This window comes from Drosophila subobscura, chromosome O (assembly GCF_008121235.1).
Source record: "Drosophila subobscura isolate 14011-0131.10 chromosome O, UCBerk_Dsub_1.0, whole genome shotgun sequence".
NCBI lineage: Eukaryota > Metazoa > Arthropoda > Insecta > Diptera > Drosophilidae > Drosophila > Drosophila subobscura.
The window spans coordinates 9,609,058-9,627,624 of record NC_048533.1 but is presented as its reverse complement, the minus strand read 5'-3'; the positions used below and the strand labels follow the sequence as shown (position 1 = coordinate 9,627,624).

The window sequence follows — 18,567 nt, the reverse complement described above, 5'->3', positions numbered from 1 at the left end:
TCCCCACACACACGCTTATCGATGTGAATTGTAAATGTTGCAAGAACCCTTCTTACCCTGAACAAGAATCTGAACAAATCTGAAAAAAGAAAGAAAACATATTCTAAATATTCGAACACACGAAACGCTGCAAACACACATATTTGAGAGAAACAAAAAAAACGAAACAAAATTGCTGATATTTTACACTGAACAGAGTTCGAAAAACAAGCATGTATCGAGAGATAAGTACATAGAAAGAATATTTCATTTCATTAGAGTTGAAGTTTTTACTCACGAAACAACGCACACAACAAAGAGATGGAGAAACATTTGAGAAACTATTAACTGTAAAGATAATCCCAGCAGAAAACCCTCTTTAGCATGCAAACAATTTAGAGAAATTTAGCTGAAACTTTTTGCACGCCCGCCCTACCCACAACCCCCAAAAAGGAGATGTAGTATATTCCAGTACGATATAATATATGGTGAAACGAACTATGGAGACTCGCGCCAAAGAAGATGTTTTTAGATGTTATATACTATTTAAACGATCTTGACAGATGGACAATTTTTATGTAACCTAACCGCAGATACGATAAACGTATGCTATATATGATACATGCATATAACCTCCTCAACACGCATGAGAATCCTGAAACCCCAATCAAGATGATGATGATGATGATATTCCTGTTGTATTGAGTAAACGGAAGACTTTCTTTTTAGGACTACATATAGAGGAAATTGGAAATTAAAGGAAATGCTTGTTTACAGAGCGTGACAAAATAATAATGATAGTCCCATAAACACAACTGAGAGATTCAGAATCGTTCGAATTAGCTTAAAACTCACTCTGACTATGCGCGAACTTCATTTGAGAAACACACAACAAAAATCTTGAGACCAAAATGCGTTTACTAACAGATATACTCGTATAAACTACAGATCCCAAAAAAGAAACAAAGTGAGAGGCCTACTATCATTAAATATTACTCGTAAATGTATACCGAAGATTAGTTTCGTTGACCGAAAGTCAATTACATGTATTATATGTCTCTCTCACAAACACACACACACACACCACACAGAAGCAGAAAGAATAGGGGATTACATAACTGAGAAATATGCATATTCACATACTCGTATATAGGATTATTCATTTTGGTAGCCTGCGGATAACTATGTTGTTGAATTCGTAGATATTTTTGTTGTGCGTTGAAAATTAAGCAAAATGTAAAACCAAAAAGCAAAGCGTAAGAACAAAATATTTTTAAATTGTAACTTCTGTCAATTAAATTGTAGACTGGTGCATATACCAAATGAAAATGAAAATGAAAACTGTAAAACCAAAAAACAAATTGTTAACATCATCGATGTGCAGGATGATAGATAGACGGAGGATAGGTTCTGTTCTGTCCCATTTGAGTTTTTCGTTGTGCGTTCCAATTAAGTGCTTAGTATTTGTGTAATATACTATACATATATCATAGCTAATTAGTGCGGCATTATCCCAGCCTAGTGTGCGAGTACTTATCCCACTCAGTGTCCAGTGCTTTGCCCCCCAACCAGTGTTGAGTAGATTGCAAAATAAAAAGAGTTTCTAGTTGTTGCGCACCGAACACAAAATTAATGCAAAATGTAATTCGCACAATTCGATGAGGCAGATTATTCAGTACACATATTTGCCAGAGATGCTAGAGAGATATACATACCACATATAAACAGATACAAATATATATATATATATTTTGGGAGCATTTGATTCCATTTTGCAATTGTTAGTTGGCTTGGCTGAAAGGAGCTGAAGGAAAGGACCTCCCATACTGATCTAACCCCCAAGTTTCAGTATTCATTCTCAGCTTTATCGAATACAGAATATAGAACCGTACCCGTACTGTACCGAACCGAAATTGTATAAAAATCCACTTAGAACAGAGCACAACTTTGTCAATGCCATGACGAACGGTACATAAAATATAGCTATAGAAGGATTTGACAAGCAGACAAGGGGCTATACACGAGTTAAGATGGAGATACAAAGAGTTGAGATGGTAGTGGTGTTTATTTTTCTACCAACAGATTTGCAGGCAATGAAAATAGATGGAGTACTTACAGAGCAGAGCAGACCAGAGACGAGAAGAGAAGCATCAGCAATTAGTAGATCAGTCAGTCGCCAGTCGTGTGTGTATATACGAGATACATATATATTATATCTACATACAACAATATATATATATATTTTTGGAAAGAAAATCAAGTATTTAGATGAATTTTGGCCACGGCCAAGTACTAAGCATATTCGCAGAAACGCAGATATTCATGGATGTAAATGTTGAAAACAAAAAATGTGCTTTGGTTGTTTGTTTCTCGAATGGCATATGGTACATTCGTCGTTGTTCTTCGGTTATTCTAAATATTATATAGACAAAAAACAGATCAAATCATGTGTGCAACCTGTATCGTATTGTAATAATATGGGCATTCCAGCAAAAACCAAAAATTAAACACTCAAAACACATGACGTGCAGAACGGCAGGAGAATATATATAAATATATATACTATACATACATATATGTAAATGTAAAGTCATTGCGAAAGTGAACAACTTTTTCTGAAAAATAAAGTGTATATTCAAATATCAACAAAAATCGTATTACTTTCATGTTTTGGAAACTTTTATCTAACGAAAGAGCTCTCTATTATTTTGTCGCTCAATTTGTCAGGATATGGATCAGCTCTTCGAAGGACCTACTAGTTTCGAGTAACCCAACCTGATATTACCTACATCTTCACATTATCGAAGTTGCTGCTGCCACTTTCCCATCTTCACTCTCATTTGGGTTCGTCTGAATCGCCTTACATAGTCCGAACATAGTCTTGAACTTTGTCTACCCATGTACAAATCTCGAACCTTGCACTATTTAAAGACTATGTAAACTAACCATAGCTCGTCTTATTAATTAAACACTTCGCAACAGCTTGTCAAAGCTCACAGACGGTCAATTTATTTTAAGTAGTCATAGAAAACTCACATTTCCCAATCATTTAATAGCCCAAACAACAAAAAATTACATACATTAATTAGAGACACGTGTTGCATTTGCTCAGGCTTTCATTTAATAGAAAAATATACATACATACATACATATATGTACATACATACAAATGTATGTAGATATGCCATAAATATGGATAATTAATCTTCTAGAATTTAACAAGAGAACAGATTTTGTTGTCGCCTAACGATATGAAAAAGATTTCTAACTACGAGTACTAGATGCATGAGAGTCGACAGATTGAGTGAGTGGGGTGTGGGATGCCAGAAGAAATCACATTTCATACAATCTACTGGCACAATTTTGAGATAGGATAGAATGAGCACTGCGATTGTTATGTTATTGTTGATGCACTGCTCTTTAGATATAATACTTTGGCAGCCAGAAAACAATGAAATGAACCCAATTTTGCACTTGCGAAAGTTTGTAACGAATTAAAAAGATGCTAAAACAATCGACTCGATCACTGACAAGGCAGTTAGCTAGGGGTTAATGTGTGAGACTAACTAAACGTACGACTTAGAGGCTACAACTAGAAGGCTTAACGACTAAAGGAGCTTTGATTCACTTTTACAAACTGGTCTTGACTCGATTGGGCCTGAGCCTGACCCGCTTCTAGACTTGTGTACATAAATAGTTTTTAACTAACTTTTTACAGAGTGTTTTGGAAATAATTTACACTTTTTGGTTGCCCTTTCTTTCTTCCGATTTCGCCAGTACTCTAGAGCTGTGTTACGTGCAAATCTCGCTACTGGCTGCGCAGGAACTGCTGGAGACATTCGCATTCAATGCCCCCGTCCCCGTGGACATGCTGGCGGGCAATACGGCTGCAGGTGCGGACGATGAGGATGAGGATGCTCCTGTCACTGTGGCTACTGTGGCGGGTGGTGGTAGTGTAGTTGTGGAATCGGGTTCGGCCTGCTGTGCTTGAGACTGTGCATGTCCCTGGGACGTACTGCTGATGATGGCATTGTTGGTCCTGCTGTTCTCCAGCTTGGCCCGATTGAGCGCCTCCTCGCGCTCCTTGGCATCAAAGTACCAGACGGTGATGGCATAGCGGGTGCGATGGGCGGGCTGCACTTCGTGGGGATTCCGTTTGTCCGACCAGAAGAAGATCAGCCGATCGAACTTTGGCTCAATGTCCGCCACAGTGGTCCCAGGCGTGGGTCGAATCCTATAACCAGTCAACGGATTACTAAATTGTCCGAATTTAAATGAGATTTCAGCTTACCGCAATATTCCACCACTTTCTCTCGCATCCCAGTTGATATTCAGGTAGTAGATGGCTGTAATGACGCGACCGTCCTTGTTGGGATTATCCACATGCATTACGTAGTGTGTGCCCGATCCGGGATAGCAGGCAACCATTGCCTAAAGAGAGGGTCAACCAATAGGATTAGCTAATCGCTTTTGAGGATTACCCATGGTATATGCTTACCCTCGTGCGCTCCCTGATGTGATATTTGCCCAGGATGCCATTGTCCTTCATTGTATTCACGCGATATACCACAGAATCAATCTGTTGAATATAGAGACTTGCATTAGTAACAGATCCTTTGAGTACGGAGGAGCTCAAACTCTCACCTGATTGGTCAGATACCAGACGTTGCTGCAACCGGGCTCATTGCCGCCGACCCACTTGATCTTGTCTCCTCGAATCTTATCACCACGCACCGCCGAGGATGGAGCATCGGGCTTCTGGTTGTGCACCAGCTGTCCGTCGTGGAAAGCGCCCGCATTGTACATGCTCCGCACTTCGTTGAGGATCTTCAGGCCCGTCTCCATTCCCAGGAAGTCATCTACCACGGACAGGCCATACTGGTTCATGTCGTTGATGATGTTCCGGCACAAATCCTCATAGCGTCGTTCGCTATTTGGGTGGAAGAATAAAGAACAAAGAATTTGGATGAGTATACAAAGTAAATTCAATGATACATATTTATTTATCTGTATATGTATGGAAAATCTCTTACAAAGGCACTCTTTCTACATATCGATAGATAGATCTATGGATGCCTATCTGGGTGAGGTCACCTTGGGGGAAACCCCACCTTGCTGCATTCTACGTGTCCACTGTCTAGACCTGCCTCGACTGCATTTCTCATCTATTTATAGACCAGATACTGGGAACGGTTCACGCTTCGATATGCAAAAGTTTGATTGCATTTCAGCGTTATTTATTTGCTTTGGGTACAACTATAATAATGATATATACAATATTTTACGACTTTTTTACGACGCCTCCATAAAACAAATATTTTCCTGAGAAATCTCTCTGCCAGTCACCGTAGTCACGTAGGCCAGCCACCATCCAGATCGCCTCACAAAACGATTGCGAATTTCTGGATAAGCAAAACCTACATCACAAAACAACTCTAAAATAAATAAAACAAAGATGAAACATTTCTCACAAGTTCAGAACTGCTATAAAAAGTAAATACAGTCTGAAACCCGAAATAAATTAAAATGAACGAGAAGGGACGTGTGAGACGCTTCTTACGCGTCACAACTTTTATACCCGGCACTCAGTACTACATCTGCACTTTAGCGGTTATTTGTCCAATTTTACATTTTTTCTTCATCTGTCATCTACATCAACAACACTACTCACGCCAACACGCTCCTTTAGCTCGCCACCCTCCCCTAGAAACACACACTGCAGAGTCAGGGCAGAGGCAGCGGCAGAGGCAGAAGCAGTGACGTGTCAGGGGCCAGGCCATAAACAGCGCGAAGCAGAGTGTGAATGCTGCGGGACGGGGTGGGTTTGGCTACTGCAAATTAATTTCTTCATTGTGGCTATAATAATGATCCAATCGGATTCCAATTTGGTGATCTGATAAATAAGGTCATTCCCTACGGAATGGCGTTTTTAGTTTTCTGTTATCTTCAAAATTGTAGATTTGGGAGGTTTTTGCCTTTTTGCGGGGGCGGAAGGGGGCGGGGCTCATTTTTGAAATACACTGGTTTCAGTGTGAGCATACAGCAGTCTGGTGCCAAAATTTGGTGGCTCTAGCTCTTATAGTCTCTGAGAACTAGCCGACAAACAAGACGGACAGACGGACGGACGGACAGACGGACAGACGGACAGACGGACAGACAGACATGGCTCAATCGACTCGGCTATTGATGCTGATCAAGAATATATATACTTTATGGGGTCGGAAACGTTTCCTTCTGTGCGTTACATACAACCGTTATGTGCACAAATACAATATACCCTATTTACTCTTCGAGTACCGGGTATAATTACTGAAACGTGTTGCACAGATGATCGAGAGACCGCCTGCCCAATGCTACAAGCTCATAAATATCAAGTTGTTCGATACAAATTCATAGATTAAGCAAAGAGAGGAGAGAGATGCGGCATTGAAGATCTCAAACAGAAGCCGTTAACCGGTTTCATTTTTGGCATTCATAATCGATGAAATCTGTTAATCAGTGCAAAAACCTTAGGAAAGAAATCAGTTGGGTGTGCATTGATTGTTACTATACTCTTGATAATATTTGCCAAAAACTTTAGAGGAATTGTACTCGTACATATCTATCCACTTTTAACGAGGTTCGAGAACGAATACTTCCGTATATATACATAATTATTTATTTATAAGCACTAAGAATCAACTAAGGTTCTCATGGAGGGTCTACAAATTATTAATGAGCTATTGGATTTTAAGAAATCTTATATTTCAGTTTAAATTGTATTCATTCAATCTGCTAATACATCTATCAGGAGCTCTTCCTATGATCCTATGATCTTCATATCGTTTAACTTGGAATTCGTATGTAGGACATCCATTATTATTACCGCTTATCCAAGAGATCCCGAAAGAATTGTTCGGCATTGGCAGGATGCGCCGTGTGCTTGAAGAAGTTCTGATAGTCCGTTGTAGTGGAGGTTATCATTTTGCGTGGATCACTCAGCGTAGCGTAGCTTTCTTTTGATACTGTTCTGAATCACTTCTGTTAACACTACACCGATGAATATTGTTCAGTTCTTCACTAGGGTTATTTGTACTTAGATCATTTATCTGGGCAGGAGTGGAGTTCTGTCTGAGCGACTGCTATAGCAACAATTTTCACGCACAAATAAAGAAAGTTTCAAACTGTTCGCGGGTTTTATGTGCTCCGAGAGAGTTGCGCGCGTGTGTGGGACAGAGAGAGGGAGAGCCGGTTTTATCGTATTGGTATAGGGCGACTAAGGCTAATGTTTTTGTTGGCCTTGGGCTTGGTGTGAGTGCACAGGTATGAATAATTGCAGATTGCATTTGCTTCAGCCAGCTGTTGCGTTTATTGTGTTTGTGTTTATGTATTTGCAGCTGTTTGTTTTCATTAACATTTGCTTCTGTCTTCCTTCCTTAGTCACGTTTGTTTATCGTTCTGGGCTTAGCATTCAATTTATGAACAAACGAGGCAGCTGCTCCGATAGCACGAACCGCTCTCGACGACGACTTTGAACGAATACGGTGCGGCAGCGTTTACAGTTGCCCCCTGTTGGCTCACGCGAAGGCGAGAGTGAGACAGAGTTTATAGTGCAGGTTGCCAAAGTGTATTAATAGAGGGTAAGGCATTGGCAGAAGGCTCTCTTAACAGTGCTCCGCATATCAATATACACATAACATCAAGGGTCTGTGTCGGACGTATCTCTCCCAAACGTTGGATAAGGAAGACAAGGGACTTATTGGCCGACTCCGGCTCTTTTCAGATTTTCCAGGCTTGTGGATCATCAAGATTGCAGCCATCTCCACTTCTTTTTCTTACTCAGACCTTACTATATCTTCAGAGAAACCAACCTCTAACAGAACTAAATTTTTTTGGCAAGCAAACAGTAGTGAGTGTTTATGCGTCACCATACATTCATATACCTTGGCATCGGGAGAGAGTAAGAGAAGAGTGAGAGATGGAGAGCTTTGGGGGCCTGGGAAGCGGCACTAGAGTAAAGCGATAAGCACGTCGAGTGTGAGTAAATAATTGACAAATGAAAACGGCGACCGCAGCGGCAGCAGATAACAAACTTTGCGACTTGCACAGACAGGCGTGTGTTTGGCAAAACGGGGAAAATTGCTGATGCGAAATATGACAGTTGCCGGTCACTGCGCCTCAGTTTTGTTTCGTTATCAAATCAGAATATCAAATAAATATGTGACTGGTATGACTGGGGCTTCCTTCCGTTTGCCCTTCAAGCGCTTGCAACGCCCACAGCGCAGACAGCAAACACACTCGAAGCAAATGCAAACAAACTCACACGGCAAAGCAAACGCAAAAGGCAAAGGCAGAAAAAGACAAGCGCAACAATCGTCACGTAGCCCAGCGCACACCAATACATGCACAATGGCACGCAAGCGGTCGCACACAGCACGAAAACGTACACGCACACGCGTTAGTTGCCCGGTCGTTAGAGTGAGACGCCAAGCGAGCAAAAGGGAGTGCAAGAGCTAAAGCAAAGAAGGGTAAAGGAACGAGAGAGGTAGATATTTAAATACATGTTTCCCAAGCAAGTAAAACGAATCTGCCAAAAAATAATGCTTCGAGAATAGTACAACAAACAAATGGAGAATAGGAAGAGCATGGGGAAACATCATAAAACATGAGAATGAATGCTCTCTGCAAAATTAGGTCAACGTCCCAGTTCAAAGTCAGAGAGAAGAGAGCAGACAGCGGTGTGAGTATACAACCTCTCTATCTCGCTCTCTGGGTACATAGTGGAATGATCGATTGTGAGCCCTTCGAGCCCTTCTTTCTCGCCTTTTGGATGTATTACGTGCGACAACTGGCGCGGTGGCACGTGTACCACACGCAGGTACCCCTCCCACCACCCCCCAGCCGGTTTCAGCGGGTGGCGGTAGGAAGAACAGCCGCCAGGGGTCGGGGTGCGGGCGGCGCACACGCACTGTGGAGGCGACCTTGATGACGTGCGTCTGTCTACGTAGTACACTACTATTTTTATACCGTCTGGCGTTTGATTTGTTGTGGGAATGGAGATGATGGTTCGAGATCCAGGGAAACTTATCAATTCGTGTATCTACTGTCGGAATTAACGCCCGAGGCGTTTGAGAGGAGATAAGAGACACGTAAAGTGCATTCATACGACAGAACCACATGGAAATTAGCGAATCCATCTCAAGGCCTTGCATGGTATAAAAGCGGAGGAGCACCTTCTGATAATCTTTTAGGTTTAACATAAAATCATCTGCACATTTTTATACGGAATGCAACAACGGAACATGTTAACCAACGGAACATAAAACCTCTGTTATTGTAAAGAAAACAAAAAGTGTTCTTAAGTTTCTTGAAACATTCCGATAATGATACACATAACCCGAAGTCAAATTTCGTGGAAATTAAATAACTTGTTCTTTTATTTCGATTCCAAGTATAAAATGTAAATCCTATACAATATGTAGATATTCACATATGTACATACATATATACATAGGTGTATGAATTCCCGTATGTCATAATTAAAATTGAAAAAGCTTCTATGGGATAAATGTATTTTATAATCAATAAGCAATTTGTATAAATTACGCATATTATGTATACGTCGTAGTTTGAGTAGTTCCATCTGTGCAGCGAGTTTCGAAAGCTGTTCAATAAGTAAATGAAAAATCAGCTAAGCATTTCATGTATCTGTCAAAAGAATTGCTAAACCACAATCCATTAAAGAAAAACATGTTTTTACGATGGTTTTTTTTTAGATTTTTCATTTATTTAAATCCTTAATTAATGACCGATGGTGATGGGTAAATGCAAAAAAACCTTTTTAAGAGAGCCCCAACTAACTTTTTAAAATTAAATTCTCCGCTCAACCATCTATAATCTCCTTAAAATGATCAAACAGAGAAAAGGTGCAAGCCCACAATACTAGATTCGACTTTGCACTGGATATTGACCTTTATTATCCGACCATCCGACAGAGACATTGATGCGGTTTTAGTAGATCGCTGCTTAGCACGTTTTGCGCAATGCTTTGTTTATCTTGGCCCCACCCCAAAGAACACCGGCGAACCCGTTCCCGGACCGGAATGTACCAGACCCCGGTCGCTTGACAGGCGAACAGACATGAGCAAAAGGCCCCCAGTCTCAGCTTTTAGTTAACACATTTATAAACAATGTAGAATTTTGTGCAAACCCCCAATGAGATCATGCCACTGCTAATTGTTTGATAAAGAACAACATCAGTTGCTCGTCCCGATCCCTATCCCTTTCCCCATTACCGCCATCAGCTGTGGGGAGCAGCAGCAGCAGCAGAAAGTCAACAAAAATAAAAGCAAACGAGACGGAAATTGTACTACGATAAATGATAACAACATTTGAACGAAAGACTTGCGTACGCCCGGCACGTACGCAAAATCGGAGGCGACCACCCAAGTGAATGGGCGGACAGTACGAAACGGAGCGGACCACCCACTTGGACACCCACTCGGTAAGCCCCGAACGATGGGAACAAAAGGAACGAACGCGCAATTGTATCGATGATTCAGCAACAAGATACGTTTGCCAAAGAATCTCCCACCTACATATGAATGTATAGACAGTGTGTGCAAAAACCATATTTATTGTGTCTGTTAATGCCGGTTGTGTTCTGGTGTGTAAATTGAAAACAAATGCACACACACTTACATATGTATGTACATAAGTGTGTGAAGAGAAACAACAGAAAAAGTAGAAGACTGCGGAGACCGACGCTGTAGATACCCTTAGAAAGAATCATCCATGTACACTAGATGTAGTTAGATATTTTCTTATGTAAAACATCTTAGTGACATTCTTCAAGCAGTAAATTATTCCTATCAAATATCGTAGGGGTATACTCTGGTGATACCCTTCTCTTATGCGAATTTTATGCAGCAAACCAGCGTCATTTTTTGAATGAAAATAGAAAAGGGAATATTACAGTCAGTCGTTGAGGATTTGGTAATATAATTCTGACTGTTCCGATGGCTCTTTCGCAGTTTTTCCATTCCAATTTAGACAAAAAGATAATGGCCCAACCAATGAGGGTATTTAAAAGAGATTATAAACAATATTTGGTACTGAAAAACTGCGCAACAGAGTAATTACAATGAAAGCGCTGTCCGGGTGTTGGTGTCCGTGGAAATGCGACTGCAGTCAGCAGCCGCAGCCTGCTTGCAATTGTTATCGAATCACGACGTCCGACCGCCATATGCATTCGATTCCCGGGCACGTACTGCCAAAGGTAAATACTCTCTCCGCTCTCCTTTCCCAGGAGCCCCCCTCTCTCTCTCTCTCTTAATACTGCAGCTTGGAGACAATCTAATCTCCCTCGAAGGGGCAACAACACACTTGTACGGGGGCATGAGATTCATAAATTTCGAGTTCAAATAAAGAATGTTAAGTGGGGGAATGGAAATAAGGAGGAATGGGGTTGCAGGGCAGAGCCATCCGTCATCAGTCACCGCACGTAACGCTTATCGATAATTGCCTCGATATGCAAGTGGGGGAAGGAATGCACATGTTTGGGCGCGAGGCAAGGCGGCTACTAATCTGCCTTCGCACACACTTTAGCTTGCGAAAAAGTATTTCAAAGCTCGACTATCAGATGCTTCAGCTGATATTATAACAGATCCTACGTATAGCTGTACAAAAGATAAGTAGTGCAAATTAAAGTTTGGAAAAGAGATTTCGTTTTCAAGGTCACAACAATTATTTATAGCGCCCGTTTCCCCACTCTACTTAAAACACTCAGTTCGATCCCGTCCGATTTGAAGCAAAAGTCACAAGCAGCAACACGAGCTAACAAATCATGTAAACCCCAAAAGTCATTCGAAAAATACACGTTAGACGGTTAGGAACCAAAAAATACAAACTAAATACAATACAGACATCCTCGCAAAGGAATCGACAGTTAAAAGACATCACGATAGTGAGAGATTTCGATTTGGGGGCAGCCCAGAGAGAGGATGGAGTACACTCGTCAGCCCTGTCCCATACGGATTGTGGAGGATTGCGGCTGCGCCTTCATGATGGGCACCTTTGGCGGTGCCTTGTTCCAGTCACTGAAGGGATTCAGGGATGCCCCGTCGGGACTACGTCGCGGGCTCTACGGCGGATTGGATTCCGTGAAGTTGAAGACCCCTGGGATTGCCGGCAGCTTTGCCGTTTGGGGTGCCACCTTCAGCACGGTGGACTGTGCGCTGGTTCACTACAGACAGCGCGAGGACTCGTGGAACTCGATTGTGAGCGGCGCTACCACGGGTGGCATTCTCGCCGCCCGTCAGGGTGTCCGCCAAATGGCAAACAGTGCAGTCATCGGGTGTCTGGTGCTGGCGCTGATCGAGGGAGCCAGCTCAGCGGTGGCCACAATCTATGCAGCCGAAGATCAGTCCATCGCTCCAGCAGCGGCCCAAGGCAAGCCGCAGCGTCCCCAGTGGGAAGTGGCCCAGGACCGGGACGGGACCAAACAGGGCTTGGAGTTTGAACGAGTGATGGCCGGCCACACGGGTACTGCCCCCCAGTCGTTGTTGGATCTGGTCAAGATGGCCAACGTTGTCTAGTTATCAAGTGACTCAAGTATCTATAGAATCTCGTATCCCATTTCTGGCCCAGTTCCAAATTAGGTTCATGTATCGGCGTTAGCCCTGTGCCGGATTCTCACTCTCTGTTGAATGTTTTTGGAGTGCATTAAATGGAGGTGTCATTTACACGTCCTTCGTGACACGGTCACACACTCACCTGCCCGATCCCATGAAGCTGGCGTCTGCCAGTCCGATCTGATAGCTGGAGCTCTTCTCCCCACTGTGGTTGTGGTGGTGGTGATGGCTCTGCCGCTGGCTGCCATCCCCTGATGGCTGTGTACCCCCCTGTCCCGGTTGCCCGAGGAGATTCAACAGATTATCCACCTCTGCCGGCCAGCTCTGGGCCTGATGGGCCGGCGTCATCATCTGGGCCGTGGAGCAATTGGCGCCAGCGCCGCTGCCCTCCAGTGTGGTGGCTGCCACGGCCTGCTGCAGCTGTTGCATCTGCTGCATCTTGTTGTTGTTGTTCTTCTGGCGGGCCAACAAGCGGCAGTCCTGCCGATGATTGGGCCAGTCCATGTGCTGGTGAGCCGCCGAGCAGTAGTAGATGGCCTTGCACTTGGCGCAACGCAACAGCTGCTGGGTGGTGCCGCAGATGGAGCAGCGAGGCGTCTCCATGTCGCGGTCGCGATTGCGGTTCCTGTTCCCTGTGTCCTTGGCTCGTCCCCTGCTCATCATCACAGCATTGCGGCAGCAGCAGTGGGCGCCGACGACCGAATTTAACCTTGAGAGCGCGCTGCTAGTGCCGCTGCTTTTTGTTGGGTGGGTGTGTTTGTACCTTCGCCCCCCGACACACAACACAAACACACACACACTCAAACAAACACACGCGCGGAGAAGCAAAAACACAGAGAAACACACACCCACACACTGAAACGGGGCTGCGTCTCAGATTATTGGCGATTTCAGCTGTTTCCGACGGACGCTATCAATTATTTTGCAAAAATACGGCAGCGGCTCATGTTAGCCAATTGTGCCCTGCCCCATTTCACTCTTAGCCCTCTTTTCATGGGTATTTTAATCACGTAGGCCACCCGAATATATGCCAAATAAACTACAACAAAAAAACGCACACACAATGCAGCTGATGCTTTATTCTGCTTCTTATCGGAATTTCTTTGTACAATTGCGCTATGCACCACCTCAACTTTAAGCGCCGCGCTCTGGAAGGGCTAACCTTGACTTGCTTTGTTGATTTTTAGAGCAGATTATGCAAAAAATAGCGCAAATTAACTATTTTTTGGTCTAAAAACTTATTTTTGTGAGCTAGCGATGAGAGTGGAGCGATATCTATTGATAGATAGTATATTCATCGAGGCGACGATACACGGGCACTTTGCAACACCATTAGCCGGCAACTAATCGATAACAATTGCATGAAACGAACAAAACAACTCAACTCGAATTTTAATTGCAAATTGCAATATAGACTTAATAGGTTTTAACTTAAATATTTACTATGGCTCCTGTTTCGTCGGCCCTTGAGTCACTGCCATATGCAATGAACAATCGCGTTCTGCCCAATCTCGAGTACTTGCTGCAAGGATCCATCTTGGAATCGGCCGCCGAACATCTAATGCACAGATTAAAAGGTCTTTGCGATAATGTGGACACATCACCGGAGCCATTCCATGACATGGAGGTGTGCATGAGTCTGCAGCAACCCAACTCCAATCAGCCACTTTTGCTTCGTGTGCGTCGTGCCTTAGGCCGGGATGCCCCCTTTCAGATTCGCTATCTCGGCCAGCCAGAGGTGGACCAGCGTCGACCCACACTGGTGCGCAGCTGCATGGACTGTGCCTGCTCGAACGGCATTCTGGAGTTTCTCACCGAAATGGGATTTCGCATGGAATTCGAATACATTGCGAAGGGATACATGTTTCGCAAGGGACGCATGAAGATTACAGTGTCAAAACTCATCAAAATCGTACCCGGCAAGCAGCAGGACATGGCCAATGAGCCAATATCCCAAAGCTACATTGTGGAACTGTCTGTGGTGGCGCCCACGGGGCAGGAGAATGTCGGCGAAGAGATGCGCGTATTTGCCGAACAATTAAAGCCGCTGGTGCAGCTCGAGAAGATCGACTACAAGCGTCTGGGTTCCATGCCCTAGGCTAGTCCCTAGGATTAGGATTAGTCCATAGAAAATACAACGATTGCATTTCTGATTCATATGTCTGTAGAAATGGTCATCACTAATAAATTATAAGCATCGTTAATGTTTAAAAGAAGCTGGTAAAATGGAATTTTTAAATTGGTTTTAACAAGTACACAAGTGCCCACACTATACTATCGGTTGGCCAGCAACAAATTGTCACAATTGTCACGCAACTTTGAATGCTATTTTTTTTGGTTGACCTTTCTAGTTTCCACCTTATTTTGCAATCCAACCAATAATGATTGGTCATGAAAATCAGCAAATCTTGTGGAGAGTTAAATGATGATTCGATTAAAATTACAGTTTTAAAGCTGAGAGTTCTAACTAGCTGGTAATATTAAACAGAAGATCAAAGTCAAGGAAAATGACTTAAGATTTACGGTATATTTACAGTATATTTCGGTATATCTTATCGATAATTCCGCGGTTAGGTGGGTTAAGTGCTAAAATCTTTTAATTCAAATGAAATTCTTGGAGATTCAATTAAAATTAATAACATTCATAAAATTCATTCATAATGCCGTCGACAGATCGTGTTGCCAAGGTGGTGCTGGTGGATATTGAAGGCACCACCACATCCATCAGCTTTGTGCACGACGTTCTGTTTCCCTACGCCAAGAATAATGTAAAAAAGTTCCTCGCAGAAGGATGGGAAAGCAGCTCCGAGATCAAACAGATTGTCCAAGAGCTGCAACAGGTGCCACAGTATGTGGAATACACCAGCACGTTTCGTGTTCCTCCAACGGAAATGGATGTGCAGATCATCGCAGGCTTTGTGCGTTATCTGATTGACAAAGATCTGAAGGTGACGCCGCTGAAAACGCTCCAGGGCCTTATCTGGCAGCAGGGCTACGAAACCGGCGAACTCAGGGGCCAGTAAGTCTCATCTGAGATAACCAGATGCCCAATAAACCAATTATGATTGTACCCCCTTCACAGTGTCTTTGAGGATGTGCCTGGCGCCTTTGCCGCTTGGCGGGAGGCTGGCCTTCGGATTGCCGTCTACTCTAGCGGCAGTGTGGCCGCCCAGAAGCTAATCTTCAAGTACAGCATTGCCGGGGACCTGCTGACCCATCTCAGTGCACACTTTGACACCCATGTGGGCCACAAACAGGAGACGCAATCGTATGTAAACATCGCCAAATCCTTAGGCGAAGATCCACGCAACATTCTCTTCCTCACGGATATTCCTGGAGGTAAGTCGTAGGATGGCGCATGGAAATACTTTCAACTGATTGTGTTCTGTCCAATGTAGAAGCTGCCGCTGCACGAGCCGCTGGTCTACAGGCAATTATGCTCCAGCGTCCAGGCAACGCTCCCCTGACCGATGACCAGAAGAGCGGGCAAGAGCTGATTGCAGACTTCTCCTCGCTCCACAGCTTGCAACTGCCCGAATAAAGAGCTGCCGCGGCCGGGTTCATCCAAAAAATGTTTACATGTATTGTGACTAGGTGCTTTGGAAGTAAGTGAGAATCTCTAGAGGAAGGCGCGGTCCACGCTGCACAAATCATCGCCGCTGTCGTGGCTGGGTGTCTCCTGGTCCCTGGGCCGACGGGCGGAGCGCTTGCTGCGCTGCGACTGGCGCGAACAGGACTTCTCCGATCCATAGATCTTCCGCATCTGCTGCAACTTGGCGTCTGCCTCCCCAGCCGCTGGGCAGCTGGACTTCTTTCGGCGCTGCTTGCTGCTCTCGCACGCGTGTCGCCGACCCTCGCTGCGGCACGTGTGGCTCAGCTTGCCCACCTCCGGTCCCCAGAACGTTGGTCCCTCCAGCAGCAGTGGTGCCGACTTGACCCGCTGCCGCATCATGGTCATGTGCAGATCGTACTGCCGCTCCTGCAGCGCCTGCTCCGCCTTCCGCGTGGCCAATCGGATGGATAGCAAGGCTTTGTGTGATTCACTGAAGCACATAGAGAAAGAGAGTTTGATGAGGGTTCAGCTCCCCGAGGGACACAATACTTACTTGAGCGACAAGGACTTCCAGGCGGGCGTCTTGCGTACCTCCCAATCGAACTGGGGCCTGGGATCGTGGTACGTGCAGTTGTTCTTCAGCTCCTTGACCTTCTTCCGCGACACTTCGGCACGCAGAGTGGCAGCCAGGTTGGGACGCGCCACCGGATGTAGGGGCGAGACGCTGCTCGTCCGCTTTGGCAGATCCTCCACCAACTCAAAGATTCTCAAAGGCGGCGGGCACTTGTCCTCCAGTTCGGATTGCATCGCTGTAATCTTTGGCTTGCGGCCCCTGCCACGACGGCTGCGTCCTCGCCCAGAGACGGAGGCACTGCTGCTGCGCTTGGAAGACACGGATGGCGACTCTATCTGAATCTTCGGCACCTCCTCCTCCACCTGCTGCTCATCCTTCTGTAGGAAGTAATTGCTCAGCTTTGGCTGGACATACTTGGCTGACGGGAGACTCGCGCTCTGTGGAATCCCAGCCAGATCGTTGACGCTGAAACATCGGCGCAGCATCTCCCGGCGGCACTTGGCGCGCTCCGCCGTGTGGCCCCCAGGCGGACCAGTTGGATGGTGCTTGTGTGCCGTCTGTGTGCCACTGCTGCTGGTGGTCTTCGGCCGCTTGAATTCCTCCTCGAAGCTCTTCAGGGAACGCTTGAAGTCAGCCACCTCGACGGCATAGTCCTCCTTGAAGCTCTTCAAGCGACTCAGATCCCTCAGGCACTTGTCGTACTCCTCGGTCAGGCAACTGGAGCTGGGAGTGAGGGCTACTGCGGGCGTGGAGCAGCGATTGGCATGGCCGCCGCTCAGTGGGGGCACTGCACCTGGAGCTGAATCCAGCACCAGCGGAGGCCTCTTCTTTTTCGCCTTTCCCGCGCGCTTCTTTGACTTTCCCACGGAACTGCTGCTGGCGCTGGCACAACGCTCCGCCGGAGCCTGCACGGCTGTGGGTTGGGCTCTCAGCTCGCGGCTGGTGCTGCGCAGGCTCTCCAGCGTCGAGTAGAACTCCTCCTGATGCATGTGCTTCACATCACAGTAGTCTGGAAGGGAATTCGCATGAGTAACTATAAATGGAATCATTTTGGAGCCACCACTCACCAGGTATGCTGTCGTAGAACTTGGCCAGCGATCGGATACCCGTCTGGGTGGTCCATCCAGGTGTGTCCGCCTCCATGGCGGCAGTGCTTTTGGCGCGACCCGTCCTGCCCGCCTGCTTCTTGCCCAGACAGAGCTTCGGACGATTGTAGACCGGAGCCGGACAGTTGTTGCATGGATCTATGGGCACTTTGAGGCAGGAATTCAGATACGCGCGACCCGAGTGCGTACTCATGCTGGAGGACGGAATGTGTGAAAAATAGTGGAAAAGGCGCTTTATCAATATTGTGGGACGACTGTTTGATGGCATTGTTGCCAGCGGTTACCTCCATGGTGTTTGTTTTTGTGCATTTCCGTTTTGGGCGATCCATTCGCCAGGTCACGCACAGTCTACGCAGTCGCCGGAGTGGTTCAAGTGTTCCGCATAATGCTAAAGCTATATTTAGATTAGTTTACTATTCAGCAGTTTTTAGTATCTTTCGCATGATTTGAATATTTGAAGTACCCTCCCATGGAATTGCTTTGCGGTCAATTCGATACTATCGATAAATGAGCAACACTTCAGCAGCATTGGCAAGGAATGGGTTTGTTGGCTAAAAAGGTTACAGGAATTTGAGGGATTTATAGACAACGCAAGAGTGGGGAGTGCTTAAAATTAGCCTTACTTGTAGAAAACTAAATTGTATAAAATTCTAGTTATAGCGCTGAGAATCTTAAAGAGCTGGTAATATTAAGCAGAATATCAAAATCGAGGAAACCAGCGCGTGTACATTTTTTGAATTGAAA

At 45.0% G+C, this 18,567-nt stretch overlaps 5 protein-coding genes across 8 annotated transcripts; 3 read left to right on the top strand and 2 right to left on the bottom strand.

The window, feature by feature from the left end:
- Nucleotides 1-3,077: 3,077 nt before the first annotated feature.
- LOC117897488 (egl nine homolog 1) lies at nucleotides 3,078-13,849 on the bottom strand. 2 transcript variants are annotated; one of them, XM_034806378.1, is made up of 5 exons: nucleotides 12,733-13,849; nucleotides 4,624-4,909; nucleotides 4,478-4,558; nucleotides 4,271-4,410; nucleotides 3,078-4,213 (listed from the first exon to the last, which is right to left on the bottom strand). In XM_034806378.1, exons 1-5 carry the CDS (start codon nucleotides 13,251-13,253, stop codon nucleotides 3,772-3,774), a joined length of 1,470 nt encoding a protein of 489 aa, XP_034662269.1. In that variant the 5' UTR covers nucleotides 13,254-13,849; the 3' UTR covers nucleotides 3,078-3,771. The 2 variants fall into 2 exon arrangements, with proteins under 2 accessions (XP_034662269.1, XP_034662270.1); XM_034806379.1 differs by lacking the exon at nucleotides 12,733-13,849 and adding an exon at nucleotides 6,845-7,499.
- On the top strand, nucleotides 11,797-12,701 carry LOC117897490 (probable mitochondrial import inner membrane translocase subunit Tim17 4). Its single transcript, XM_034806381.1, has one exon. The coding sequence runs from the start codon at nucleotides 11,961-11,963 to the stop codon at nucleotides 12,552-12,554; it is 594 nt and encodes a 197-aa protein (XP_034662272.1). The 5' UTR covers nucleotides 11,797-11,960; the 3' UTR covers nucleotides 12,555-12,701.
- A 170-nt stretch (nucleotides 13,850-14,019) lies between the features above and the next one.
- Nucleotides 14,020-14,715, top strand: LOC117897489 (mediator of RNA polymerase II transcription subunit 18-like). Its single transcript, XM_034806380.1, has one exon. The coding sequence runs from the start codon at nucleotides 14,035-14,037 to the stop codon at nucleotides 14,686-14,688; it is 654 nt and encodes a 217-aa protein (XP_034662271.1). The 5' UTR covers nucleotides 14,020-14,034; the 3' UTR covers nucleotides 14,689-14,715.
- A 459-nt stretch (nucleotides 14,716-15,174) lies between these two features.
- LOC117898084 (enolase-phosphatase E1) lies at nucleotides 15,175-16,162 on the top strand. 2 transcript variants are annotated; one of them, XM_034807263.1, is made up of 4 exons: nucleotides 15,175-15,417; nucleotides 15,457-15,609; nucleotides 15,673-15,929; nucleotides 15,989-16,162. In XM_034807263.1, the coding sequence occupies exons 1-4, from the start codon at nucleotides 15,251-15,253 to the stop codon at nucleotides 16,129-16,131; spliced, it is 720 nt and encodes a 239-aa protein (XP_034663154.1). In that variant the 5' UTR covers nucleotides 15,175-15,250; the 3' UTR covers nucleotides 16,132-16,162. The 2 variants fall into 2 exon arrangements, with proteins under 2 accessions (XP_034663154.1, XP_034663153.1); XM_034807262.1 differs by having other exon boundaries at nucleotides 15,176-15,609.
- LOC117898082 lies at nucleotides 16,074-18,258 on the bottom strand. 2 transcript variants are annotated; one of them, XM_034807261.1, is made up of 4 exons: nucleotides 18,108-18,258; nucleotides 17,785-18,017; nucleotides 16,697-17,726; nucleotides 16,074-16,633 (listed from the first exon to the last, which is right to left on the bottom strand). In XM_034807261.1, exons 2-4 carry the CDS (start codon nucleotides 18,014-18,016, stop codon nucleotides 16,210-16,212), a joined length of 1,686 nt encoding a protein of 561 aa, XP_034663152.1. In that variant the 5' UTR covers nucleotide 18,017; nucleotides 18,108-18,258; the 3' UTR covers nucleotides 16,074-16,209. The 2 variants fall into 2 exon arrangements, with proteins under 2 accessions (XP_034663152.1, XP_034663151.1); XM_034807260.1 differs by having other exon boundaries at nucleotides 17,785-18,258.
- Nucleotides 18,259-18,567: the final 309 nt, after the last annotated feature.

Excerpts from the sequence above, each read along its gene's own strand:
- LOC117897490 (XM_034806381.1), top strand. The coding sequence starts at position 11,961 with ATGGAGTACACTCGTCAGCCCTGTCCCATACGGATTGTGGAGGATTGC.
- LOC117897488 (XM_034806378.1), bottom strand. The coding sequence starts at position 13,253 with ATGATGAGCAGGGGACGAGCCAAGGACACAGGGAACAGGAACCGCAAT. Across the intron at positions 4,411-4,477 it reads ACATCAGGGAGCGCACGAGG|GCAATGGTTGCCTGCTATCC; the intron begins GTAAGCATATAC and ends CCCTCTCTTTAG. Across the intron at positions 4,214-4,270 it reads GAAAGTGGTGGAATATTGCG|GATTCGACCCACGCCTGGGA; the intron begins GTAAGCTGAAAT and ends GACTGGTTATAG.
- LOC117897489 (XM_034806380.1), top strand. The coding sequence starts at position 14,035 with ATGGCTCCTGTTTCGTCGGCCCTTGAGTCACTGCCATATGCAATGAAC.
- LOC117898084 (XM_034807262.1), top strand. The coding sequence starts at position 15,251 with ATGCCGTCGACAGATCGTGTTGCCAAGGTGGTGCTGGTGGATATTGAA. Across the intron at positions 15,610-15,672 it reads ACCGGCGAACTCAGGGGCCA|TGTCTTTGAGGATGTGCCTG; the intron begins GTAAGTCTCATC and ends CCCCCTTCACAG. Across the intron at positions 15,930-15,988 it reads CCTCACGGATATTCCTGGAG|AAGCTGCCGCTGCACGAGCC; the intron begins GTAAGTCGTAGG and ends TGTCCAATGTAG.
- LOC117898082 (XM_034807260.1), bottom strand. The coding sequence starts at position 18,091 with ATGCCATCAAACAGTCGTCCCACAATATTGATAAAGCGCCTTTTCCAC. Across the intron at positions 17,727-17,784 it reads GTTCTACGACAGCATACCTG|ACTACTGTGATGTGAAGCAC; the intron begins GTGAGTGGTGGC and ends ATTCCCTTCCAG. Across the intron at positions 16,634-16,696 it reads TGGAAGTCCTTGTCGCTCAA|TGAATCACACAAAGCCTTGC; the intron begins GTAAGTATTGTG and ends TATGTGCTTCAG.